At 35.9% G+C, this 26866-nt stretch overlaps 4 protein-coding genes across 8 annotated transcripts; 3 read left to right on the forward strand and 1 right to left on the reverse strand.

Annotated features, from left to right (window-relative positions):
- The first annotated feature begins 626 nt into the window (after positions 1 to 626).
- LOC109003816 (proline-rich receptor-like protein kinase PERK9) lies at positions 627 to 7280 on the forward strand. Of its 2 annotated transcripts, XR_001998188.2 has the most exons (9): positions 627 to 2454; positions 3395 to 3805; positions 3888 to 3974; positions 4622 to 4692; positions 4784 to 4860; positions 5186 to 5333; positions 6437 to 6595; positions 6716 to 7050; positions 7171 to 7280. XR_001998188.2 is itself a non-coding variant. In XM_018982123.2 (8 exons), exons 1-8 carry the CDS (start codon positions 1338 to 1340, stop codon positions 6893 to 6895), a joined length of 2250 nt encoding a protein of 749 aa, XP_018837668.1. In that variant the 5' UTR covers positions 627 to 1337; the 3' UTR covers positions 6896 to 7280. The 2 variants fall into 2 exon arrangements, 1 of the variants encoding a protein (XP_018837668.1); XM_018982123.2 differs by having other exon boundaries at positions 6716 to 7280.
- A 905-nt stretch (positions 7281 to 8185) lies between these two features.
- Positions 8186 to 8948, forward strand: LOC109003818. The gene has a single exon (XM_018982124.2). It carries the CDS (start codon positions 8317 to 8319, stop codon positions 8869 to 8871), a length of 555 nt encoding a protein of 184 aa, XP_018837669.1. The 5' UTR covers positions 8186 to 8316; the 3' UTR covers positions 8872 to 8948.
- Positions 8949 to 10019: 1071 nt separating this feature from the next.
- On the forward strand, positions 10020 to 10628 carry LOC109003819 (probable calcium-binding protein CML15). Its single transcript, XM_018982125.2, has one exon. The coding sequence runs from the start codon at positions 10122 to 10124 to the stop codon at positions 10626 to 10628; it is 507 nt and encodes a 168-aa protein (XP_018837670.1). The 5' UTR covers positions 10020 to 10121.
- Positions 10629 to 12171: 1543 nt separating this feature from the next.
- LOC109003815 (putative phospholipid-transporting ATPase 9) lies at positions 12172 to 22105 on the reverse strand. Of its 4 annotated transcripts, none has more exons than XM_018982121.2 (12): positions 21984 to 22105; positions 20499 to 21043; positions 18149 to 19494; positions 17471 to 17581; positions 17116 to 17392; positions 16942 to 17030; positions 16738 to 16846; positions 14819 to 15028; positions 14564 to 14689; positions 14360 to 14458; positions 14034 to 14225; positions 12172 to 13345 (listed from the first exon to the last, which is right to left on the reverse strand). In XM_018982121.2, the coding sequence occupies exons 2-12, from the start codon at positions 20892 to 20894 to the stop codon at positions 12761 to 12763; spliced, it is 3540 nt and encodes a 1179-aa protein (XP_018837666.1). In that variant the 5' UTR covers positions 20895 to 21043; positions 21984 to 22105; the 3' UTR covers positions 12172 to 12760. The 4 variants fall into 4 exon arrangements, with proteins under 4 accessions (XP_018837666.1, XP_018837664.1, XP_018837665.1 ...); XM_018982119.2 differs by lacking the exon at positions 21984 to 22105 and adding an exon at positions 21428 to 21953; XM_018982120.2 differs by lacking the exon at positions 21984 to 22105 and adding an exon at positions 21423 to 21953.
- Between the last annotated feature and the right edge of the window lie 4761 nt (positions 22106 to 26866).

The raw sequence follows: 26866 nt of genomic DNA on the forward strand, positions 1-26866 counted from the left end.
ATCTTGACATTGCAAGATCCCCAAAGACACAATGATTGTTCCACTGCCTCAATCCTTGAACCTTCATCTTCTCTGTTTTGCTGAAAAGAATAAAATTAAAGTATAAAAAAAGATTAGTTTCCAAGAAAGAAAACTTTGGTTCATAATCCTGGGTTCTTTCCAGCAACACAGGACTACTCTTCAATCACTACAGTTAGCAACTATGACATGGGATGAACAGATTATTGCAACCACAGCTGTAGATCCAATAGTTTCTGGTGCAATAGGGTCAGAAATAATCGGAGCTTTCATCAATGCCTCTACCAACTTTTCCTCCAACTTCATCATCAAATTTTTGGAAACGACTCGTAAATTAAATTTTCTCCAACTGCAGTTGCTGATTTTCCCCAATCTTTTAATTGCTTAAATCGTCTATAATGGCTCCAATCTCCTCAGCCCAAATGGATGCGCTCACAACAATAGTTTGCAACCTGCAATAGGTGACCCTTCATAGATAAGGGAGAGTGAGGGGTGGGGGGTTCGTGATTTCGTCTGAGTGAGGGAGAAGACCCTTCGCAGAGAAGGGCGAGTGGGGGTGGGGGAATTTGTCTGGGTGAGGGAGAAGACCCTTTGCAGAAGGGGAGGGGGACTTCGTCTGGGTGAGGGAGAATGGTAGATGTGTAGAACCGTGATGTGGTGAAACAAACCGGGTTCTGTCACGTCGGTGTGTGGTGTGTGTTTAATAGACCGGAGGTTGAGTAGATTAATTAACTCTTCTTAAAGAACATGAGTATTGCTTGCTGCATTTTCTCCTCTTCTTTATTTCGTGTATTCATACTTCATAGATAAACCTTAGGAGTTGCTTAGTATCTGTTCGGTATGATAAGATTTCATAGATTTTCGTTTACTGTTGAGTTCGTTGATCTGCGTTCTTGCTAAAAAACCCTCCTTGATGATCCCGATTTTTCTTTTGGAAGTAATAGGCCATCTGGGTTTTGCTTTTAGAAGTGATTAGTAATCTGGCTTTTGCTCAAAACTTAGTTGGCCGATTTGGGTTCTGCTGGGGACGAGCTTTATGAGCTGAGAATGGAGATTGCGGCGCATTTGGGGTCCGGTGGGTAAAGTTTGGTGATTTCTTCAATTTCAAGTTTTGAAACGTGGGTTTGGCGTAAGATTGGAAATTGATCACTGGGTTCAGCTCAAAGTTTGGCTTTTGCTTGAGAATCAAGTGTAATTTAATGACGAATCAAGTGGAATTTGCACAAGTCATTTCCTTTCATGAATGATTCTGATACGTAGGACTGTAGGAGATAGTTGGTCACTCTGTCTGTCATCGTTGGGTTTGATTGCGGAAATAGATGGCTAGTACAGCGACATCTCCGGAATCATCTCCCTCAACAGTGCCGCCGTCTTCGAACACTGTATCACCTTCCACAACAACTTCGTCGCCACAACCATCATCCAGCACCACTCCGCCCGCACAAACCTCTTCTCCTCCTGCTCCAGCCCCCCCTACAATTTCCACGCCTTCTGGGCCCAGTGCCGATCCGCCGGACCCTGCTACCTCTTCAACTTCATCTCCTCTGACACAGTCCCCTCCTCCCGTTGTCCCTACGTCTCCTCCTCCGGTCCCGGAGTCATCCTCACCACCCTCTCCTTCTGGGACTTCACCCCCATTGACACCTACAATATCATCTCCTCCTCCTCCTCTCCAGTCTGATCCTCCTACATCACCATCACCTCCATCATCCAATGTTCCTCCTCCTTTGCCTTCCAAATCTCCACCTCCAGAGAATTCGCCTCCACCACCTTCAAAATCTGATCCCCCAGTAAATTCACCTCCTCCTCCTCCTCCTCCTCCATCATCAACACCACCAGCGAAGTCACCTCCACCAGCAGCATCAACCCCTCCTGTATATTCACCACCTCCACCAGCATCTGTGCCACCCCTAAGTTCACCACCAACACCGGCATCAACCCCTCCTGTAAATTCACCTCCACCGGCAGCATCCGGGCCACCTCAAAGTTCGCCTCCAACACCCGCATCAACCACTCCTGTAAACTCACCTCCTACTCCAGCATCAGTGCCACCCCAAAGTTCACCTCCACCACCCAAGGTTACTCCTGTTCCACCTGGTTCTGAACCAACTCCACCGCCTTCAAATTCTCCTCCAAAGACATTGCCTCCATCACCCATCATACATCTTGCACCACCTCCGCCCTCACATGTTTCTGCCCCATCTCCTTATCAAAATCCAATCCCCCCATCAAATGATCTAGCTAAGAACAAGTCTAGTTCTAATGAAGTATCAAACTCCACTGGTAATGGGACCATTGGCATCACTGGTATAGTGGCTATTGGTGTGGTGGTGGGAATCATAGTTCTTAGCCTAATTGGAGTGGCTGTCTGGTGCATGAGGAAGCAAAGAAAACGATATTCTGAAGTTAATGGTCATACCATGTCATCCCCTCCAGGTACAATTTTATAGATTTTGTTTTAGATGTTATTGGCATGGCCTTTTTCTTTTTTCCTGTCTTGTGGGTATTTTGTGTTCGTTATACTTCTGAGCATTATTGCCACTCTAGATATTCAGTTTTGTGGTGCTGATTTGTATGGGAATACTTCTTAGATGTGCTTTCTTCCTCTGTGCAGGATTATGGCTGGATAGTACAATGAAATTAAACACCTTATATTGATGTAAACGTAAAGTATCAATATGTTTTTTCAGTTTAATTAATAAAATTTGCTTAGATAAAATTTAAGAGTCATATTTTGTAGAGAGAAGACGTTGAGTACTCTTAACACAGTAGGTGAAAATATACAAAGTTGCATCAATTTATGTCAATTTGTTCCTGAACATTTAGTTGCATCAATTTAGTCCTCATATTTTCTTATAAAATAAAATATTCCGCATAGTCTGTAAATCATGTCAATGTTACCCTTACGATCAACTGGAGCACAGAATTTGCTGACATGGCTCATTAGTTGCCCTTTTGTTCCCATTACAGTTTTTTGGAAAGATTTTGTCATATTGACCCTGTTATCTTCATTGCCATGTCATATAAAAAGTATGTTGTACATCCCCATGTCAGCTAAATTAAGTAATGTAAGTTCGATCTCAGAAAAACTGATGGCTTGGACAATTTCTGTGGGCCGTGTCAGTAATTTCCATGCTCCTGCTGAGGGAAAAGATAACATTGAGATGATTTAGGAAGTAGGAGAACTAAATTGACAAGATTAGATGTTCAGGGTTGAAAGTTACTGTTGGTTAAAGTTATTGGGTGCCTAGAATAATTTTAGTTTCTAATTAGTTCATTTTGTTTTTTTTTGTTTTTGTTTTTGGAACAATAGAAATATAAATGATTGCGAATGCAATGGGATTAAGTGAATTAAGAAGTTTTGTAAATTGTCCAGATTCATACATTATGAAGACACATTCTTCAGCTCCCCTTTTACAAAGTGGTTCGGGCAGCAATTTTGTCTCATCTCCAGCAGAACCAAGTGGGTTAGGCAATTCAAGGTTATGGTTTACCTATGAAGAGCTAGTCAAGGCCACAAATGGGTTTTCAAATGAGAATCTTCTGGGTGAAGGTGGATTTGGTTCTGTGTATAAGGGATACCTACCAGATGGGAAAGAGGTAGCAGTCAAGCAGCTAAACATTGGTGGGGGGCAGGGTGAGCGAGAATTTAAAGCCGAAGTTGAGATTATTGGTCGTATACACCACCGTCATTTGGTGTCATTAGTCGGCTACTGCATTTCTGAGAACCGAAGGCTGCTTGTCTATGACTATGTCCCTAATGATACCCTTTATTGCCATCTTCATGGTAAATCCATAAACAAGCAATGAAGCACCTTTTTTGTGACAAGGGTTTTCTGACCTTGTGCTTTGTTCTTTGCATTTTGTAGGTGAAGGTAGGCCGGCTCTGGACTGGGCAACACGTGTTAAGGTTGCTGCTGGTGCAGCTCGTGGAATAGCTTATCTTCATGAAGACTGTAATTAATTTATTTTTATAAGTAATCAAAGATTTTATTTAAAGACGCTTTAGGCATTGCCCAAGTATTGTTTCTAGATTAGATAAATGTTGTTCACATTCACACCGGTACCTTCCAAATATGAGGAACTTCTGTATTATTATATTGGTCCTCGAACAAGATCATAACTTGTAGCCTTTCCAGATGCAGTCCCAAGAAAAGATTGGGCTATGATGTCTTGGAACATTGGATGATTGGTCAGGCTACAGTATATCTATTTGAACATAGGAAGGTGGGGAGGGGGTGGGATGAAAGGATTGGTGGCCTTTCTTTAGTCCAACAATCACAACTGCTTTTTCTCTAACATTGGTTGACAATCAAGAGCATTTTATCTTCAATTATATCTAAATTCCACGATGATCTTTGGTGATAACTTTTCTATTTTCCTAAGTGCATTTTGGAAATTTGTCTAAAGTGCAGAGAAAGTGAGCTTGACTAGTACAGATATACAACCATATGATCTTACCTTGGAAAGTGGACACCACAAGAAAATTCTTTATTTTCTTTAGACTAAATTTTCAAAAGAATTTTCTTTAGACTAAATTCCATTTCATTGCCAATATCCATCATTTCTGAAGTTTATTCTTATGTGATTCTGCGAATGACAGGTCATCCTCGAATTATTCACAGGGATATTAAGTCATCAAATATTCTTTTAGATAACAACTTTGAAGCTCGGGTAATTTTTTCTCAAGCTATATTCAGAAATATTCTTTTTGTGGAGATTTGAAGCCTACAGTTTCTTTTTTTTCTTTCTTTTTTTTTTACAGGTTTCAGACTTTGGACTTGCCAAATTAGCTCTTGATGCAGATACACATATAACCACCCGTGTCATGGGAACTTTTGGGTAAGTAGCCCATTATTTATTATTAGCCATATGCCTATCAAGGGCTGGAGGCATCTACTAGTTGAAGTGGTAAAGATCGAATGAAAGTCCAAGCCACACCTAGGCTTATACCCTAAAAGGGCTAGTCAAAGTTACAACTGAAGCTTGCTTGGAATCATTATAAAGGCTAAGAGCTCTTCCACCCAGACGGTGTGGGATCCCAGCTACCAGACTCATTCACAACCTTCCCATAGATATGGGGTGTTGTAGAAGTATATATGCTCAAGAAAAACATTTGTCTTTCCCAAAGCAGTATTTGTTGACTGTGTCTATTGGTTGGTTTCAGATATATGGCCCCTGAATATGCATCAAGTGGGAAATTGACTGATAAATCTGATGTATACTCCTTCGGAGTTGTGCTTCTGGAGCTAATTACTGGAAGGAAGCCTGTGGATGCATCCCAACCCTTGGGGGATGAGAGTCTTGTTGAATGGGTAAATATATCAATTCAATCTTGTCAAAAGTTTTCTTTCTCTGCTGATACAAAAGTATCTGAACTTGTTATTCCTAAACTAATATTTAGGAAGGCATTTTTATCAAACTAGATCTGCTTGGCTGCCTTTCTCACTTTTGTAATAATATGTTAAGTCTTCACTTTGAATCCAGTATAAAATTGTGCTGCTTTTACTGTTTCTTCCATTGCCACTACGCAATTTTTGTTGTTAGAGAAAGTTGATAGCACGACATTTTGTTTGCTTAAGTGTCTTCATGTTTAGTCCACTCCCCTTCCCCCCCCCCCCTCTCTATCTCTCTCTCTCTCTCTGAGAAAGAAAAATAATTGGTGCTGGTCTTTATTTTCTAGTAAGATTTTTTTTTTCCTTTTTTTGCATCAAATTGTTGCTTTAGGTCTTCTGAATCTTAGAATGTAACATTGGTGAAGCTAGGTATTCTAACTCAAGCCAGTCATGATGATATAAAATACGGGGTTCTGGCCTCTTAAAAAAATAAGAAAAAGAAATAAATGACAATGCATCTGCTACTTTTCAAATGAGAGTCTTGAAAAGTATTTCAATAATAGTGAAATAGTTTGAGTTAAGATGTTTTGTTGGGTTTTGGAAAATGAGAGAAAAAATTAAATAAAAATGTTATGAAGTTAAAAAATTGTTTGAATATAATTTTTAATATTATTTTTGTTTTGAAATTTGAAAAAATTTTATTTTTTTGTGTTTTGTATGGAAGTTTGGGAAAGTTGTAATGATTAGGTAATGATTAGATGAAAAAGTAGAAGGTTTGAAATTGAAAAGTGTTGTGTTTGAGTGATGTTTGGAAAGTAAATTATGAGAAATTTTGAGATGATACGAGATGAAATCATCTCTATTCCCAAACATGGCCTAAAGTAATCTTTGCAGAGGAAAGATCTTGTGATTCAATTGAAATTTTTATACTTGTTTGCATGCATGCATGCATAAAAAGGATGTGGGAACAACCAAACATATATCAGCCAGAGATGTTGCTAAGGAGAAACCTGTGCACTCAACCACATTGTAAACTTGCACAATTCACCTTTACTGACCAAAAACCAACTTTCATGTTTCAGGCTCGACCTTTGCTAAATCATGCACTTGATGATGTAGAATTTAAACATTTGGCAGATCCAAGGCTCATGAACTATGTTGGGAGTGAAATGTTCCGTCTGATTGAGGTAGCTGCTGCTTGTGTGCGACATTCAGCAGCCAAGAGGCCAAGAATGGGACTGGTAATTAAATTTGATTTTACAAACGGCTGAAAATATTTCCTTTTACTTTTCGTCATCCATGATATTCGAATACTGATGCATGGTAATCATTTTTTTTTTTCGCATTCTCATTCTTCTCAGGTTGTTAGAGCCTTTGATAGTTTAGCTACTTCCGATCTAAGCAATGGAATGAGAGTGGGGGAAAGTGCAGTGTTTGACTCCGCACAGCAATCCGAAGAAATCAGATTGTTTCGGAGGATGGCATTTGGTAGTCAAAATTACAGTACAGATTTTTTTAGCCAAAGTAACTTGGATAGTTAAGAGGACCTGGTAGATCTTGGGAGAGATGGAAAAACTGAACCAGGAGAGTCTGCCAAGCTGCGCTGGAGCCTTGTTCAAGTTGATTAAATTGCAGAGTTTGGCTCGGCTGAGATGTAGTCATTGCCTGTAAATCAAACGATTCTTGAAACCTGCAGGTTTCTTTTTAGCTCCATGCATATACATTTGGTGCTTTTGTACTTAATTCTTGTTCTTTTTTTTTTTTTTTTTAGTCTCCACCGATATATGGAGTTGCTAATACAGCTCTTTTTTCCCAGTTTTGTTACACAAAGGGATCTGTATAACAAGTGGGAGACTGGTAGATTCTTCTTTTTCACTACCCTTTTGTCATAAATCAACATCTGAATGCTATGTTAAAGCTTTCCAATCTCAGATGTAGAAAATGATCCATCCTGACGACACCAAACATGAGACAAACACAGCAGTACTTCATACTCGGGCAACAAATTTTAATGCAAATATATTGCGAGCTTCGATGTCGCTTCACGTCATCATCATCTTCCTTCTGGTGTCGTTTTATTAAAAAGAATACCATAATGACGTTATTCGTTTCCTTGACAATTATAAATATTTTGAAAAACCAATCAATGCTAGATGGTAATTTAGCAGCAGATAGACCGGAGTCGTGGGATTAATTTCTATGCCAACTCCAAGTCCAGGGCATTTTTTGTGACTGTCTTTTCATAGAAAAATAATATTTATACTTGTAGAGTGTGTAAGCATCGTATAATCTTTTTTTAAAAAATAAATAAATACAAGACTCAAATAAAAAAATTTAATTTTTTAATAATATATTATTTATTTTTAAAACGATTACACGAGAACTTAAAACAACCATTTGTCGGATCATGATGTCTTCATGTTGCGTTACGTCAGAAGAGTTGCTTCAAACAACAAGTATAATACATAACAATAATCAATGTCTTACGTCACCCGAGTTTCTCAAAAAAGAAAAGATAACAATAATGAAACATAATATCCTCAATTGAATTAATAGTTTTTCTTTCAGATTTTCGAACTTTTTTTAAAGAAAATTCAGTTTAAAGCGATTGAGAGAGACGACACAGACCTTCCTTAAAAGGCAGACTCCGTTGAGATCAGCCAAAGAAATAGATATATGAGACGTGGAAGTTGCTCGATAAAATCTTGAACGGCAGAAGTGGAGTTGAAGGAATCATGGGATGACAGCTGATGATCATGTTTCCTTGATGTACAATATTCTATAATATTTTCTGATAACCCCAATCACAAGCTATACTTGCAAAACTTGTTGAAGAGATCACTGGCGCCATTTTCGTAGCTTTGCCAGATTATTTACGATTCCGTTTGCTTCACACTTCCTGAAACCTCTTAAGAGGAGAAAGAACTTATTCCTTGACTACGTACGTACATAATATAAGCATATGACTTCCATTATCATTTCTTCTTCTCGATCCATCAATCATCTCCTCCTTTTCCAGCTAGCTTTCACGGCCATGGAGGACCCCAACATGCTTGCCGCAGACTGTGTTGTCATATCTTGCTGCTGTCAATGCTTGATCCTACAGATTCTCATCTTCGTCTTGCTCAAACTTCCTTACAAACTGATTCGTAAGACGAGAGATTATGCTAAGAAGAGGCTTCGACAAAGGAAGAAGGATGATGATAAGATTACAGAAAGAGAAATGGATCAATATTACGACGATGATAGCCTTGTGGGAATGAATGGAGAGTCTTTTAGAATTCAAGTCGACGGTTTATTCAGAGATGGAGACCATGGTTGTGGGTCTTGTATGGAGGAAGTTGAGAAGGTGTTACAGGAGATGTCTCAGAAGGGGGAGTTTGCATTTGGAAGCTTTTGGGGTAGGAAGGGATCATCAGGTAGCTTATCAACTTGTGTAGCAAAACATGAATTCGATGACAGAACTGTACAGTATCAAATAATTGAAATGATTGAATCTTTCAGTTATTATATATAGCCATATCCAACATGATCATTTTGCCATTTAGATTAACAGTTTGATAAATTTCTGCTTTTAGATTTGGATTTGCCATGCCGATCATGTCGACGACAGCCATGTCTAAGAGCCATTCATCCTTTCTATTAACGTATTTTACAACCAAAACATGCTTTAATTAACGTATTTTACTATCAAAACATGCTTTAATTATGGTGTAGTTATCCAATACTGAGAATGGTAGTCCATGATGTCAAGATTTTTGGGTTGGGATCAGAATGCATGTGAATTGGTACAGCATCTCTAAGAAGGATCTTCAACCAATTAATTATGAGCAGGCCGCTGAATAGAGAACCCTGCCTATTCACTCTGTTCTCTTCTCCATCTTTTTTCTTTCTTTCTTTTGTTTCCTCGCAATTTCAACCTGATTTTCTTGGCTCTCTCTCCTACTTTTAAGTTCTAGAATTATAGAGATTTCAAAATAGGAAAATACTTTAGTCACAAAGTTATTACACAAAAATAAATCTACAAATTGATGTGTCTTGTACTGATATATCAGATTGTAAAATTACTGCCAAAAGCAACTCATTAATAGCAATGAAATTGTTTCCTTTCTAGCCTTAATTTATTACATTCCCTAAAGACGAGTAATACTAATCTATAGATCAGACAAGTTGAAAGCTCCATTAATTAGTACTATATCAACCAAGAGATCAGCATATATGGAATCAGAACTATAATTGGTTAGTACCAACTTTTATTTTCTTGAATCTTTTGGAGCCATTAATGGGTCTCGGCCCCTAACTTTTGTTCATCGGATTTTTATAATAAACTTACTTTTCTATTAAAATAAGAGTAATATTAGATCTAATGTGTATAAATTTCTTGCACTGATCTCTTGACATTTTATTTTTATTTTTTAACGTATATCTTAGATTTAACCACTTTTTTCGAGAAAAATATGCGGAGTACTTTGCCATTTCAAACATGCAAATATCATTCTATTCATTCCTCTTTAAATAATTGTCCAGTCACTTGGTTATAACATGCTTACTCATTCTACGTACCCTCTTTCAGTTTAAGCTTTGAACCATTCCATATATATATATATATACACACACACACAGAAGAAGAAGAAGAAGATAGCAGCCCCACATCCTAAACAAACCTAAAACAAACCGAAACACCAGAAACAGTTACTCACACACAACACCAATAACTTAAACACCCGATTTCTTTCTTCTTCTTCTTTTTTTCTCTCTTCTTTCACGATGGCCACGCTCCAATCGGAGCAGCTGAAGCAGCTCAAGGAAATCTTCATGCGCTTTGACATGGACTCGGACGGAAGCCTTACCCAGCTGGAGTTGGCGGCCCTTCTCCGCTCCATTGGCCTCAAGCCCTCTGGCGACCAGCTCCACGTCCTGCTGGCCAACATGGACGTCAACGCCAACGGCACCATCGAGTTCGACGAGCTCCTCCGCGCCATCTTGCCCGACATGAGCAAGCAGGTGCTCATCAATCAGGAGCAGCTCCTGGAGGTTTTCCGTTCATTCGACCGAGACGGAAACGGTTACATCACCGCCGCCGAGCTCGCCGGCTCCATGGCCAGAATGGGTCACCCTTTGACCTACCACGAGCTCTCCCAGATGATGCGCGAGGCCGACACCAATGGGGACGGCGTCATTAGCTTTAACGAGTTCTCGACCATAATGGCCAACTCCGCCTCCGATTTTCTTGGCCTGAAGGTCGCACAGCCACCTTGGCCGGAGAGATCATAGCATGATTTGGTTTTGTCCACCGTTTTTCATGTCTTTAATTTTCTCAGTTTTTCATGGAGTCGTAATTAGCTCATGATCAACTACATATATGAAATTCTTATTAATTTCTTGCCTAAATTTAATTTGAAGGCGTACTTCATGTATCATCATCATCATCATCATCATCTATCTCTTCCATAATTTAAATAAAAACACATGTATAAATTCAAGCAATAAATTGGAAGGAAAATGATATTTAGATAGTTGTAACCTTATCTCGCATGTGCACACATTTTGAAAAAATTAAATAAATATAAAATTTATGTAATCACGTAAAAAAATTTAATTTTTTAATAATTAATCAGACTCTTTTTTAAAAAGAATATGCAACAACTAACACAATCCATAAATGCAAGCTCGTTACTACACTTTTTTTAATAAAGCGTATATTACTATCTATTCTCGTCCTGACATAAAATTAGTTAGGAAGTTATACCCAACGTATTAAAACTTAAAAGTGCTGATGGGGACATTTTAGGTAAGAAATAATTATTCATGATGTTCTCATTTGCTTTAGAAATTGAGGGGAGAAGAAAAAATCATGTTAAAAGGAAACTTTGTTTCTTGATTTTTTTTTATTTGTTTTTACTTTTTTGACAATTTGAAGAGTTTTTTTTATTTTCTTTTTAATTTTTTACCTTAAAAGAAATTAGTTATAAATAAATAATATTGTTCTTCACTTTAAATTTTATTATCTTAATTATATTATTAAAGCGATATGTTTTAAGTGACTATCTAATAAATACAATAAAAAATAAAAAATTTTATACACTATACTATCATCCTATTTTCATCCCACTAAGTATGATGTAACATATTTATCACTATTAAATGATCATTTATTACATACTTCTTTAAATGAATGTACCACATACCACTTAGTACGATCAAAACAGGATGAGAGTGTAGTGTATAGTATTTTTCATAAAAAATATATCACATCAGTGATCGGTACTCATGATTTATAATTAAGTGTCGTTTGGATAGTGAGTTAAGATAAAAATTAAAAGTTGAATAAAATATTGGTAAAATATTATTTTTTAATATTATTATTATTTTAAAATTTGAAAAAAGTGAAATTATTTATTATATTTTTAATAAAAATTTTAAAAATTTATAATAATAAAATGAAATAAAATATTTTTACTATCCAAATGGTCTTAAACAAAATAGATATATATTTTTTAATCAGTGCATAGAAATCAACCCATTCAAAACCTATCTAGACAGTACTCGATGGCTCTTGGCATGTCTTATTGACCGACTGAAATAATGGCTCTTTCGCTTGACAAACAGTGGAGATGTTCGGAAATAATTTTCAAACAAAAAAATAAAAATTATATTAACAATATTTTAATTTGATAATATTTTTTATTTAATTTTTTTTTTCATTTCTCAAAATCCAATACTTAACTCAAACTATCTCACTTCTATTCACAAAACATTATCCATATACCACATATTTGGTAAGGAAAAAAAAATATATAGTGTGGTGTCTGAAAATGATGAATAGAATTTTTTCAGCAATGTAAAATTATAATTTAACCAAAAATACTAAAGTTTCTTGGGATTATTCTTATACACGTATGGTACTGACCAGAAGTAGAACTACACCTGATGAGAGCTAATTAAGAAAGTAGTATTACTGGAAAAATCTGGTGGCTCAGATTCTCTTTCTTGTAATTCGGAGCAACACTATCCAACTCCACGTCGAATTTGCTCCGTTGATCTATATGACATTTTTACTGATACAAAAAATACATGGTATAATTAATAGATGTAACCGCAGGTGGGGGGTGGCCAAAAGTGAAAACCCGGACAGTATTAATTTGGGGAAATGTTTATCCAAGATATGATACAAATGAATCATGCTCCTGTACACCTTCATCTTGCAATGGAGATCTCTGGGTCCGTACCTTCAATCCGAGCCCATAAATACCATATATCAAGCTTGAGTTGCACACAGCAGGCAAAATTTCAAAGTTCAGCCAGACGTATACGACCTCCATTCTGACTGCTACCTATCCCAGAACAAATTCACATATATCACCTGTGATCATTATTTTCATTGCTTAAGCGGCTAGTACTTGATGCTAAGTGCTATGTGAAGCGAGAGTTGTCGACCGCCGCAAGCTCTGCCGCACCCTATCAAAATACTCGGGATCGTTTGTTCGGCTACTATGCCGTATCAACTGTATTATTTGATGGTACATTGGGAAGAAGCGGATCTGAATTGTCGAGAAAGAAAAGTATGGTATCAGGGCTGAGATCACCACAAGAAGAATGACGAGCCAATACGAAGACGATGGGGCAAGGTTTTCGATTAAGAGTCTGTAGGCTGTGGTAGAAGTGAGAGGAGACATGGCTCCATATATCAAGAGGAAAAGGTACCAGATTGCAATAGAACCCCAGATGGCAACATGTTGCACCAAGGTGAAGTAACTTATAGCGAGTGCCATCTGCAGGTTTACGACCCAAACAACGCATGTATACATTGTCCCCCCAACGATATCCTTCCCAGCAGTTTGTCCATCATTATTGAAAGCCTTTAGCCCCAGAGCCTTCATGCAGGCAAAGAAAATGATTATGGCACTGCAAAACCCATTTAACATCCAGCCAAATATTCGACGCCAGCTGAAAAGGACATTTTGCACCCCTTCTTGGTATAATAGAGGAAACTGCCAATGAAAACAAGAAATATTCACCCCCAAGCACATATCGAGAAACCAAAAATTTAAGCCAAGGCCACATAGTCAAAGCTAAGCATATGTTATGTAATCAGGCATGCTCTGTTGTTCAACACTAGAGGCAACTACAGGTACAACGGCTTGCAATTGTTTTATTTCTGGTACATAATAACAAAAACTCAAACTAACAAGTCCCAAACTATAGGAGGCCGGAATGGTCTTTTCTGTTCACTCAACACTGTGATTTCTAAGAATACTATTTTTTTTCTTTTTTGTCTTCCACTAATCCAACAGTCCCATAAAATGGCCATATGCAAAAAAACCATTTGAAAGTACAGACCGTTCTTGATGCCCAGTGCTAATAAAAAAAATACAGACAGCTCTTACACCAACAGCCTGTTTGGCTAATAGCATCGGTAGCGGGTTGGTGATCTCAAAGTGAGGAAAAGAACTTTGAGCCACCATACTTATTTATCTAGGAAAAATAAGTCCACACCATCCTAAGGTCTCAGAGCAGTTAGGGGCCTAAGGGGTTGGAGTAAGCAAGGTATGTTCTTATGATTATCGCAAAAATGAAAGTTACACGTTCCTTTCTGCACTCCCCAACCTAAAGTATTATGCTAATCTCTCAATACAAAGTAAAACATAAATGAATCCATGTATTTGACGGTTAACATACCTTCAGACAATAACGAGCAGAAACATCTTGGTCAAAAATGCCCATAGCAACCACCGGAAATGTTGAGAAGAAAATACTATAAAGTGACAAAAACCAATCATTGTACGCTGGTTGTCCAGAGAATGATGCAAACGCCTCATATAAGAAGAGAGTGAAACCAAACGTGATATTCTTGTAGAAGAAGTAACATATCTGCCAACAGACAATGACCCATGTAAATTGATTGTCACGTGAAGGTTTAAACTTGTGATAGAATTTGGAAATGGCACATCTTTAAGATTTTGATGTCTTAAGTTTGCCCTAATCCAAATGTAAGAATGGATTACCATTGATGAGATCCTTCTGTAGCACCAATGTCCATGCACAAGTAGCAACCGCTCCAAATATCGAAACTGTGCAATTGCAACATCACTTGACATGACCGCCTGAATTGAAACAACAAGAAGAGTACGAGGAGTGAGAAACATAATAAAAAAACAAAAGGTTTCCTACACGATTCAAATAAAAATATGCATAGCAGTCTTGAGCACCTGCATTCCCTCAGCACCACTTATTCCAACCCCTATATCTGCTTCTTGAAGCATTCCAACATCATTGGCACCGTCACCAATTGCTAACGTTGTTTTCCCCGTCCCATCTTTAACCAGTCTTGTAACCTTTTTCACCAGGAAATACAAATTACTCCTAAATTCTAATTATATAGTAAAAGAACAAAAAGAAAAAAACAAATGATGATCAGAAAAGTTCTTATACGGTTTTAGTCACTGAAAAAACCATAAACCTACCAATGCCTTCTGTTTTGGTGAGGAGCGGCAGCATATAACAGATGCACAATGAATGGCAAGATCTAGAAACATTTTCTTCATGTCATCATTTAAAGCATAAGCAAGTGATTTCCCATCAATTATCAAAGCAAATGCCTCAGATCTCCCACTTGATGAAGTAAGCTGAGCCTTCCCTTCAGTTATCTGACGGAAAACACTTTCCTCTGATGCCTAAAGAATGAATCAGAATCAGAATCATCAATGTACAATGAATATGGATTTATAGATTATAAGATATCATAACTCAAATCTAGGGGTGTAAACCGGTCGGTCCGGACCGGTAGTTATCGGTCCGGTCCGGTCCGGTCGGTCCATTCGGTCCGGCATATATATATTTTTTTTAAATCAATTAATAAAAAAAATTTATTTAAAATACTAAATTAAATTAAGTGACTTATTAATATGGATTAGGTAACAAACTCAATAAAAAAATATTTTATATGGTCAATGATAATAAATTAAATGAAAATTACATTATTAATTTATATAATTACTATATAATTAACTAATTGATATTATATATTAGTTAATTCATAGAATATTAACAAGTGTTAATAACATATTTAAAATTTTATATTGTTAATAGTGATAGGTTAGATTAAGATATATATAAAATATTGTTAATTTATAAAATATTAACAATTATTAATAACATATTTAAAATTTTATATTGTTAATTGTATAATTATTATATAAATAATATATATAATATATATTTTTTTATTATTTTTTATTCGGTCGGTCCGGTCCGATCCGGTCCGAGAAATCTCCACCCCGGGACCGGACCGAAGACCGAAATTTTATTATTTATTGGACCGAAACCGACCATGCATTTGGTCGGTCCGGTCCGGTCGGTTTCTCCGGTCCGGACCGACCGGTTTACACCCCTACTCAAATCCACCAAGCATCACAGGTTCAAAATAATTTATGCCCAGAGATTCACAAAATATTTTGACCCCATACTAAGCACAAAGGACTTACATCTCAGTTCGTAAGTCCTAGCATACAAGCATGTTTTTACTACACCTTTCTGCTAGATTACCCTTTATTCCTTTCTCCTCGAGTAGTGTTATTTCAAGGCCTTTACACTACACACCATCCACGTGGCATGATTTCATTTGTAAGATTCAAATTTTAAAATTTATCTTTCAAATCAAATTATGCCATATAGATGGTGTGTGGTATAAAGACCTTCAAATAGAATAATTACTCTTCTCCTATTGCAGACTTGGAGATTTTTTATATAACAGGTCCATAAAGAAATCATCAGGATTCAGACACCAATCTTCCTACTTCACTACAGAATGCCACACCAGCACCATCTAAACTTACTGTTTATACATGGGGAGATGCAGAAATGTGGGGAAAAAAAAAAAAGTCAGCAGCAATTTTTTGAGAGGGAACAAAAAAACCAAAACTAATACAAAGCAAATCCAGCCCAAAGGATACTAGTGGAGATCCAATAAAATATGTACAACTTGCACTACCAAAACAAAGGTAAGGCCAAAAAATATTCTTATCGATGTAGAGTGTAGTCATGAATGCCCAAATTTTGAACATACATACGAAAAAGCTGAAAAGGAAGAAATGACATAGCATGATATATATAATCACTGTGTTACATTAGGCTAACATGCATTTCTCATCGAGTTGGCTTCAAAGTGAAGCCAAAATTATTCAGGTTGATAAGTCTGGCACTACATTAAGTAAAACACATCAGAGTTTGGTCAGCCAGAGTCACACTAATCTCATGGTATCTCATAACCCTCCTATATTGTTCAAGAGTACTTGCCAATCTAAAAAAATAAGTTCCATCCTAAAAGAGTAAATTGCCTTACCGAGAGATTATAACAGAATCAAAGACTGAAATACAAATTTACCTTAGCGGTTGCAGCCTTGTCTCCTGCTTTTTCCAATGCCTGAATTTGGGAACTCTCCAAATTGATTATTATCTGCTTCATTCCTTGTCTCAGCAGGCTACAAGAGAAACTGCCAATTTGTATATTTAAGTCAGATATCTTCAAAATATTATGAGAAGCGGGCCTCAGCACAAAGTCAGTATAAGAGTCAGACATAAATCATACCCAATATTGATGGCAGTCTCCATCTTGTCTCCAGTCAAGACCCAAATCTTAATTCCTGCTTGGGCAAGCTTGTTGATGCAATTAGGAACCTGACAAGCACAACAGGAGAAATCATCTCCAAATCCATAATCAACAAAAGGGTGTGTTCGTTAGTAATTAATATTTTCAACCCACCCCATTTTGGAGTTTGTCCTCAACGGCAGTTGCACCAAGAAGAATTAGATCCCTCTCAATCTTCTCTGCTACCTCATCAATCAATGACTCCTGATCTGCACTTACTGAGTTTTTCACCTCATTGAATTTATCATTGAACTCCTTGTATTCTTTTTCATCAAGCTCACGATATGCAAGGATCAAGGTCCTCAGGCCATCATTAGCATACTCGTTAACATGCTCCCTGGTCTCCTCTTCAAACTTCGTACCATTCTTAGCAAGCCTTCCAAACATGACACTGCATGAGAAAATGAGTTAGGGTGATAAAGAAGCAGATGATGATATATCTGAGGTTTCAAGATAGTTGGTCACAAACCTGTCAGCACCTTTACAAAGTACAAGTATTTTTCCTTCCTCATCTCTTACTATCACAGACATCCGCTTCCTTGAACTATTAAACTCTAGAACATTCAGAAGTTTATACGTCCTGAAAAAAGGAAATTACTCATTTTATAATATAAGATTAGCTAAGCATAAAGAAAGTAGCCCTACTTGCACATGTATATGTAGCCTCAGAAAGATTGGCTGGAGGGAATATTTAACTCCTTATTCTGGCATTCACATCCACCATAAGATGTAGATCACAATTGCAACACTAGAATGTATGTCAACATGCAACGAACTAAATTGATTAAAGGAAACCATCTACTTGGCCCCATGGAGCTTCTGAAGATAGCAGGCAAGGAATACGAACAGAAATTTGAAAATAATTAAGTTTTGAGTTCAACTCTTTGTGAAAGCAATCACAAGAAACAAGTATAGAGCATGGCAGAAGCTCTGTCTGCTGCTAAAGAGAGCAGCAGAGCAGCCTCTCAATCTATTCTCTAGTGGGAATTTAAGGGAAAAGAATACAGAGATGTCCAGTGGCAAGTGGATGCAAAATCACAGATGGGCCCTGCGCTATTCATATAAACCCATATGCACAACGGCATCCAAAAAGTGTTATAACACAAACTCTAGTTTCTCAATTTCTGTTGCAAAGAGAAATGCTGACCTTTCAACTCTCTTGCTCGACACCGGATCCAGCTCATGCAGTGAAATGCTTGTCTGGGTCCTTTTATAGAATTCAAAACCAAGTTCTCTCGCTGCAATCACAAATGCCGCTTCATCTGGAGATTCAGCTTCATAAGAAACCTTTCCTGTTTCTTCATCCACTTCAGGTATCGCAGTATGACAGATCGTCAACAGCCGAAAAAATTTCTGAATGACATCCGCATGAGGCTCATTCATCCAGTTCCCATTCATGATTCTTTCATCTTCAAAATTAAAGCCTTTTACATGTGACTTGGAATCAGTAGAGTCTTTTTTGTGGTCAAGTCCATTTAGTTTCTCATTAACCAAAGGTGAGCTTCCATTCATAGCGCTCTCAACCTCTGTAACACCATAACCATAAGCTGTCCCAGCCACAGAACACTTGATGAACTCCATTGAATTGCAGGTCAAAGTTCCAGTCTTATCAGAAAGTATTGTGTCAACTTGGCCAAGTTCCTCATTCAAATTTGAGGTACGGGCATGTGCCGGTTTGTCAGCTTCTTCATAGTACATGTGAACATCTTGGTTGATGAAGATAGTCTGAAGAACTTTCACAACTTCAATTGACACATATAAGGAGATTGGAATAAAGAAATTATATAACATAAGGGCCGTCAGAAAGTGAAAAACTGCTGCCAGTGGTGCTCTTTTGGGATCAAAGAAAACTGTGGAATCATCTGGTCTAAGATACCACCTTTTTGGCCTTCCATTTTCCAAGTCATCTTCAGTTGCAATGCCAAAGAAAATAGATCCAATAAATGCCATCAGAAACAGAACAAAAAACAAGAAGTAGATAATTTTGTCCATTTTCTTCTCAACTTTGCTTCTCTTTGAAGGGGGGTCAGTAGAATTTTGAATAACCTTTGTGTCATGACCAGTGAAGATAACAGCCCCGTATATGTAGTCTGTATTCCGGAGTTTAGAGTCTCTGAGAAGAAGTTGTTGAGGAGAGAGGGGATATTGTTGCACTTCAAACTCCATACTTCCAACAAAAGAGTACAAATTTGCATTGGGGTCTTCACATTTAACAATAGCTTTGAAATCACTGAAGTTGGAGTCCTCATTTAAGAATGAAGTTTTCTCCAATGCTTGCTTTAATTTTAAATTTGTCTCCCCATCAAGGTTCATGGTCTCAACATAGCAGATTGCATCATCATAACTGGATGAAAGCAAGAGGAGATCTGCCGGGAAGAATTCATCCTTCGCCACCTTCACTATATCTCCCACTCTCAAGTTCCTCCATTCAGTATAATCAAAAACCCCATCATGTTTGCACACTTTAACCTTTCTATTGTTAACCTCAATATCCTGAAAAGTTATTCCACTCACAAAATTATATATCTGGGATTCAGCTAGCCAGAAAGAACAAACAATGTATACAAAAGCCATATATCCTGCAAAATTAAAGAACATACAATGTATGCTAAAGCATAGATCCTGCAGAATTATTCCAGTTAAAAATTGTTTGCCCAGGATCAACTAAAAAGAAAGAACAAACAATGTAAATTACTAGCACTTTGGCCTGTACAATCAAGTATAGATCTCTGAAATTTTTACTCATAAAAAAATCAAGTATAGATCTCTGATCATGGGCAAGTTCATATAGAACTTCTATAATTAGTATTGCACATATCCAAGAAGAATGATTTCAAGTAACATAGAAACATAGTTTACTTTCTCTCTTTATTCCAAGAAAAATATTCCCTCTCTTTATTCAATTAAATTTTCTATTTTGCCATTTTTGAAGTCATTCAAGTTTTGAACTGAAGTAGTAAAAACATACAATGAAGGAAATAATATTAGCATCCCCTACTGATCATGTGATTTCAACATTTTTTAAAATTACACGTCACTGAACTAGAGCAACTCATATGCCATGAATCTAGACAGATAACGTGAAGTTACTTATATCATATCTATGGGGAGACAAAAAGACTAAGAAAAAATGTCTTTGCATCCAACGTAACAACTAACAATCGAAGTGGCGAACATTCCACAAAGATAGATACTTTTGCTCAAAAAGCCCTATGGTAAAATCACAAACTTTAATCAAAGTAACCGATTCCCTCAAAGCCTCAGGACACTTCTTGATTCAGAGATCTCCAAGAAGTTTTCTGTTTATTAAAACGAATCCCGAGAAAAGTAAAAACCATCTACAATCACTTTGGCAAAAGGAGACTCTTGCACAGGTATGGTTTGTTTTGAATCTATATAAAACCTAGTTAAGTTGAATGAGAAAGATAGAAAAACAATTAAATACATAATATGAGGATTGATTAACAGAATCAAATTGGAAAAGCCAGAAATGGTACCTGCTTCTTTCGCCGCAAATCTTCAATACCCTCTTTCACCATCGTTGCTCCAACAATGACAATCAGAGGGATGATAGCACTAACAGCTGAATAAGGAGCGAGTGGGGTGAAAGCCAAGGTGCCAGCAACCAAGAAGTAAAAATTAGCCACCCTCCTAAACTGCTCAAACAATGATTTAGGCAAGAAAGTGGCAAGGGTATACTTTGTAGTCCTAACATAATTGCCCCCATACTTCCGAATTCCGGCCTCAAAGCTATCCGGTTCATTGCAAAAAACAACCCTGGAGAACCCTGGCCCCCCAAGCTGTGAATGGTCATCATCCTTCAAAGATGCCTTTCCACATTTGAATGAGTAAAGCTTGCTGAAATTCAGCTTTCTCCTTCTGCCACCTCCCATTGTATTACTCTACAACTAGAAGCGCAAGCTCTCGCCAACTCCTACAGCAAGACCAGGAAAACACAGGAGCCCGCAATTCAGTATAACGTTTTGCTCCCTCCAAAGCAGCTTCCCTCACAAGTAAATTCAGCTTCTTCAAGGATTAGTACCTAAAAGAATACCAACAATCACAACCCAAAAAAATTCAAAAAACCTACTCGCTAAGAAGAACTAGAAGATTATTTCCTCTGGGCTCTGTGGAAAATAAGTAGTACCCAGTTACTACTTTCCCCAAAGATGCCCATTTTTTTAATAAAAAAATGAGAGAGGAAAACAAAGAAATAAACTAATACCAGTCTATAAAAAAACATAAACCCCAGAAAAGTTCCCAGTCCAGAAGATCCAAACCGAAAAAAAAAACACAGAAGCAACAACCAGAACATAAATAAATAAATAAGTATTTTGAGAGAGCAAAAATTCAAGGAATATAAGGGATAGTAGAAAGAACACGGGTTCAGAGTTGAGACAACAAATAATACTGTACAAAACCTTACGAATTCTCAGCACCAGAGTGTGTTAAAGAAAGACTCGCTTCGTAAGTCAGCCAATTATCGAACATACAGGGCCACGAGCACATAAATACCCCGGACCATCAGGATCAGGTAGTTATAAGAATATTCCTATAGGTGAACATTTCTCCGAAGGCAGGCGCAGACCCAATGCTTTGAAAGCAGACTTTGTCTTGAATTCTCGGTCACGCGCATTTGGCCTCTTGACTTGGCGCAGCCGTGACACTTTTTAACTCAAATCGCTCCAAATCCAAGATCGGAAATGTGGGTTGCGAAAATTGAAAAATCGTTTCGAGGATTAAGAAAATAGAAGCGGAGAGATCCAGAAGCGCAGATATTTTGCAGGGTAATTGATCAAAAGAGAAATCCGAGGGAAACCTTGGAAGCTCACAAATGTCGGATTATAATTTCTCTTTCGATCTAAACAAAATATCCTTTCCCCCCGCTGCGTAAAAAACTTCGTGGAGCAGCAGAAAAAATTCAAACAGCAACCCAAAAATAAAATAAAAACGAAAGAAAGATCACGATAATAATATCTTACCCGAAAAAAATGTTCAAATACACAGAAACCAAGACATGGGTATTGTGTCTTGATCAATAGAAATTAATCCGCCATGACGGGAAATGTGCACAACTTCTACGCAGAGTCGGCGGTCACGCACACACTCAAAAATTTCTTTCATGCACTTTATTTATTTTTCATTTTTGTTGGTTTTTAATTGTTATTACTCGTTTTCATGTTATTTTTTTAGTGGTGAATATTCTCGCTGGCCGAATTAGTTATTGTTATCGGCTTCCCCCCTATTTATTATCCGCCTCGTCTTCCTTGAATAAACCAATCTTCAATAATTATAGACATTTTTACTATTTTTTATTGTATTATTTTTTTAATATAAAATAATTATTTTAATCAATTAAATCAGTAAAATGTATAAAAATTATACAAAAATAATTATAATATAAAAATAAAAATAAAATATAAAATTTGTACTAATAGACACGCACATTGGTCAAAGTCAGGCGACACTAACACCACTCATTTTATAATTTAACGTGTCTGTCCATTTATAAATTTATTTTAAATAATTTTTTTATTGTTAAAATATTTATTAAATATCTTTATTGATTGCCTAACATATATATATATATATATATATATATATTGTTTATCTTAATTGTTTGTTTTTACGACTCTTCTCAATTCATTTTATCTCATCTAATTATTACAATTTTTTTAAATTTTCACATAAAATAAAATAAATAATTTAACTCTTTCAAATCACAAAACAAAAAATAATATTAAAAAAATATTTTAAAAATATTTTATTTAACTTTTAATTTTAATCTCAATTCATCTTATCTCATCTATAAAAACAAACGAAGAATATGACCTACATCGCTATTTATTCTACGTTCCAAATGAAGAATGTGTGAATTGGCTGCAATTGGAAAAATGATAAAATGAACATAACATTTCACTTCATGAAGCCAAGCGGATGAGACTTTTCTTCTAAAGGAAGGTGATATGTGAGACTGAGGCTCATTTTATGTTTACATTAAGGTCTGATTTGGATAGAAAAATTCTCTCAATCCATTTTATCTTATTTTAATATTTAAATATTATAAATATAAATACTCTTCAATTTATAAATTGACAGACACGAATATTCATGTTATTGCGTGCATCAAAAGTCTTGGAGTTATCCTGACATGGTAGGAACTCAGCATGGGATTTCCTTTTTGCGTGTCTTAAGACGAGCATATAGGCATAGTCAGGTTTACTAATTGACTAATGTTAGCGCTAACAGACATCATATCCTCGGAGGGACATAAATTGACTCATGTTTCCACTTTCCAATATCTTCGATGTTGTTAGGATGATTTGTCGTGTGAATTACTATCTCTTATTTCATTTATGAGAAAACATTTGTATCCGCAGGAAGTCGCAGCACACTCAACGTATTGAGTGTAAAAAAAAAAAAAAAAATTGATGTGAGGTGTGCTGCGGCTTCCGGCTGATGCGTAGCTTTTCTCTTTATTTATAGGAATGATATTTGTAGTTTTAAAGTGTGCAAATCCCGCATATACTCTCTTTTAAAAAAAAATAGATAAATATAAGATCATATAAAAAAATAAATTTTTTAATCATGAATTCCACTATTTTTTTCAAAAAAGTGTACGAGATTTGTACATTCTAGAACTGTATTTAGTATTATTCATTTATTTATATCAAATTATAATAATATTACATTAATTATTAATTTTCGAATGTATTCATTTTAAGAGGATAGCATGTAGGGAAATTCATTTTCAAGCTATCGAGAACCAATAACAAAATTATCTCATCTTTCTTTTTCATTGATTTTACTTCCTCAAAAGTCACAGGTGCCTATTATGTAAGTAAAAATTATAAATATAAATAACATTTTACTTTTTAAAGATTCGTACCAATGCAGGAATGGTTTCAGGGCAAAGGCACAACGCCTCCACTTATTAGGATTATCCGAGTTTATAATTTCAAAAAATCTAGAACTATCCGAGTTTCGGTCCGAGTTTAAAAAAAGTAATGACCAATAAAACTATAAGATTGTTTCAGCTTTTAATAGGAAGACAAAACTAATAATGATCTCTTCATTGATTATTCCTCAAAATCAATTCATACGATTTTTAAGGACTCGTAATTTGAATTTTTCCAGGAAGATTCTTGGAAATGTATATGGCAAGAAACATTCATTGGGTTTTTAAATGATTTAAATAAGAAAAATGATTACGTCCCTTTGACATTTGGAAGGCTAAATAAGAAATTATGAGAGATGATATATGTAGTTTTAGAGTGTGTAAATATAGTATATTTTTTTTGAAAAAAATGAATAAATATGAAATTTATATAAAAAAATTAATTTTTAATAATGAACTCTATTTTTTTTAAAAGAAATACGCGATATTTGCATAATTTATAATTATATCTAATAAAGTTCTATTTGATTTAAAAATAAAATAAATTGAGATGATTTATAAATAATAATAAAACTTATAAATAATAATAAAAGGAGATAAGATGCTCACTATATGCAAATGGGGCTAAGACGGCTCCACCATTTTGTCCAGTTTAACGATCTCATAATAAAGCCACACTACAAGTAGCGGGTTGGGTTGCTTGACAACCATTAGAGCATTGGTATTGGATTAGTCAAATATTTTTTTATCTTTAAATTTAGCAAATATCATCTATATTTACTCCACATTGAATTAGCTAAATTGTTTTCATCCAAACTACAAGCTACAGTAAATCCATTCTTCTTTTCAAATATGAAAAGCACTATAGCAAGTCTAAAAGTATTTTTTGAGATTATTATATTATAGATATGAGATTTTTATTCATATGAGATTTTACTATCTATATACATATGAGATTATTATATTATAGATTGTTGGATTGTGAAAATAAAAATGAATATGATTTATTGGAGGTTATTGAAGATTATAAAAATAAAATATAAATTAATTAAAAAATATAAATAATAAAAAATAATAATATTTTATTATTATAGAGAATGTGATGACTAATCTAATGTAGACTTCAAGTTTTGAATGATTATTTAAAGGTGAAAAAATTACATATTAGTCAAAATTTAAAGAATAGAATAGCTAATCTAATACTAATGCTCTTAAATTCTGCTATTCATTGTTGGAATTTTTAAACCTATTTAATGAATGAAAACACAAAAAATAAAACTGTTGCATCTCTAGATGTTTTTTTGACGTCTTCGAACAAATGAGTCAAACGGTCATTATTTGCGGCAAAGTAAAGAAGGAAAAAGGGAACACAAGTTATCCAATTTTTCAGCCAACAAGCAAATTAAATCAATCAATAAATAAATATAACTTCTAGAAAAGAGTGACTTCCTTTTCAATAAATAAAAAGGGAGAAAAGAAGATCATAAAATAATATATATATATATATATATATATTATTTAAACACGTTTTATAGTTCGGATTAATTTAATGCAATAAAATTTGTATGTTATATCTATATTCTAGAAAATATTTAGATTAAAAAATTTATAAAAAAGCATAACCCCATGATACACCATTGCATTGTTTTGTTGGGTGAGGAATGTGAATGACAGACAAACAAAACAACTGAAAAAATCTAGCAAAGCGTTAACAAGCGTAGCCATAGACTTTGGGAAACAAGTTTGGTTGGTCAAATTTCGACACATGGGAAGCATTTTCTCGCTTACTATTTAATACCGATGCTACAATACTTCAAGTTTTTATTTTCTTAGCAAATTAATTATTATTATTAACGTCGTGTTTTGCATACCTTTGACCAAACTCCGATAACTCAGATCTTCGAAAATGGGTCTGCAAAAGATGGAGAGTAGTGCAACTAGGAGATGGCGGCCTTGGAGCCGGAGAATCTCTGATATCAAAGTTAGTAAATATTCTTAAAAGTTTGTAAATAAGTAAATGAGTCTAGGGATCAGAGAGCTTTCTTTGTACTTGGAGCTGGCTATATATATCGTGGGTTGGGGTTTGCAAATCATCTTTGTCTCCACAAAGCTCGTGTCTTCCTTTCTGTTTCTATTGTCAAAACTTCTTTAATACGGTGTGGCTCTGCTACGGCTCCATAAATGTGGCGTGTAACTTGGCAGTGGTATTATTAATGCAGCGTGGTTTTCTGACTTCGTGTCTGGTCTATATTGGCTGTAAATAATCTATGCCGATGGATCGAGGGCCCTCCACATTTCCTGTTGCGCTTTGTGCAAGTTTCTGGGTTTTGAAGGCGGCCACAGACTGTCAGGCTTATCTGTCTTATCGACTATTTAGCACTTTTCCTTGGTAAATGTTCTGCCCCCTAAGCGGACTTGGGGACCCTCGGGCCAAGCATTGGACCGAGGCCCAATGGGCTTTGAGAAGTTAGGAAAATCTCCTTACCGTTACCCTGCCAATTCCGGTCCGAGGGGAATTCTTTCTCCATTCCTTAACCCTTCGCTTCGCTAGATCACTCGATACTCTTCGTCGTTGTCAGAGATTTTCAGGTCATTCTATTTTAGAAGGGTCTAAGAACAATGCAAACTTTTGGTTCCCTTGGATTATATCCGGCCGCTTTATGGTCTAGGTCTACGGTCAGACACTAGAACTTGGTTTCTTATAACTCTGCGTCTTTATGATGTAACTTGTTCCTTATAACTCTGTAGCTTTATGATGTAACTTTTTCCTTGCAGCTTTGCGACTTTATGATATAATTTGTTCCTTGTAACTCTGCGGCTTTATGATTAACCTATTCCTTGTAGCATTGCGACTTTATGATGTAACTTTCAATGATTGAAAAAATTACCTTCTATTGATTATATCCGACTATGCCTTTTCGCATTCTCTTCCATTGTTCTTATTTTCCTCTTGTTTTTCTCTTCTCT

This window comes from Juglans regia, chromosome 16 (assembly GCF_001411555.2).
Source record: "Juglans regia cultivar Chandler chromosome 16, Walnut 2.0, whole genome shotgun sequence".
In the NCBI taxonomy this organism is placed as follows: domain Eukaryota; kingdom Viridiplantae; phylum Streptophyta; class Magnoliopsida; order Fagales; family Juglandaceae; genus Juglans; species Juglans regia.

Coding starts and splice junctions, on each gene's coding strand:
- LOC109003815 (XM_018982121.2), bottom strand. CDS start 20,894: ATGGGAGGTGGCAGAAGGAGAAAGCTGAATTTCAGCAAGCTTTACTCA. Junction 19,495..20,498: donor ATTTGCGGCGAAAGAAGCAG/GTACCATTTCTG, acceptor ATAACTTTTCAG/GATATTGAGGTTAACAATAG. Junction 14,459..14,563: donor GTGGTGCTGAGGGAATGCAG/GTGCTCAAGACT, acceptor GTTTCAATTCAG/GCGGTCATGTCAAGTGATGT.
- LOC109003819 (XM_018982125.2), top strand. CDS start 10,122: ATGGCCACGCTCCAATCGGAGCAGCTGAAGCAGCTCAAGGAAATCTTC.
- LOC109003818 (XM_018982124.2), top strand. CDS start 8,317: ATGACTTCCATTATCATTTCTTCTTCTCGATCCATCAATCATCTCCTC.
- LOC109003816 (XM_018982123.2), top strand. CDS start 1,338: ATGGCTAGTACAGCGACATCTCCGGAATCATCTCCCTCAACAGTGCCG. Junction 3,975..4,621: donor AGCTTATCTTCATGAAGACT/GTAATTAATTTA, acceptor TGCGAATGACAG/GTCATCCTCGAATTATTCAC. Junction 6,596..6,715: donor AGAGGCCAAGAATGGGACTG/GTAATTAAATTT, acceptor CATTCTTCTCAG/GTTGTTAGAGCCTTTGATAG.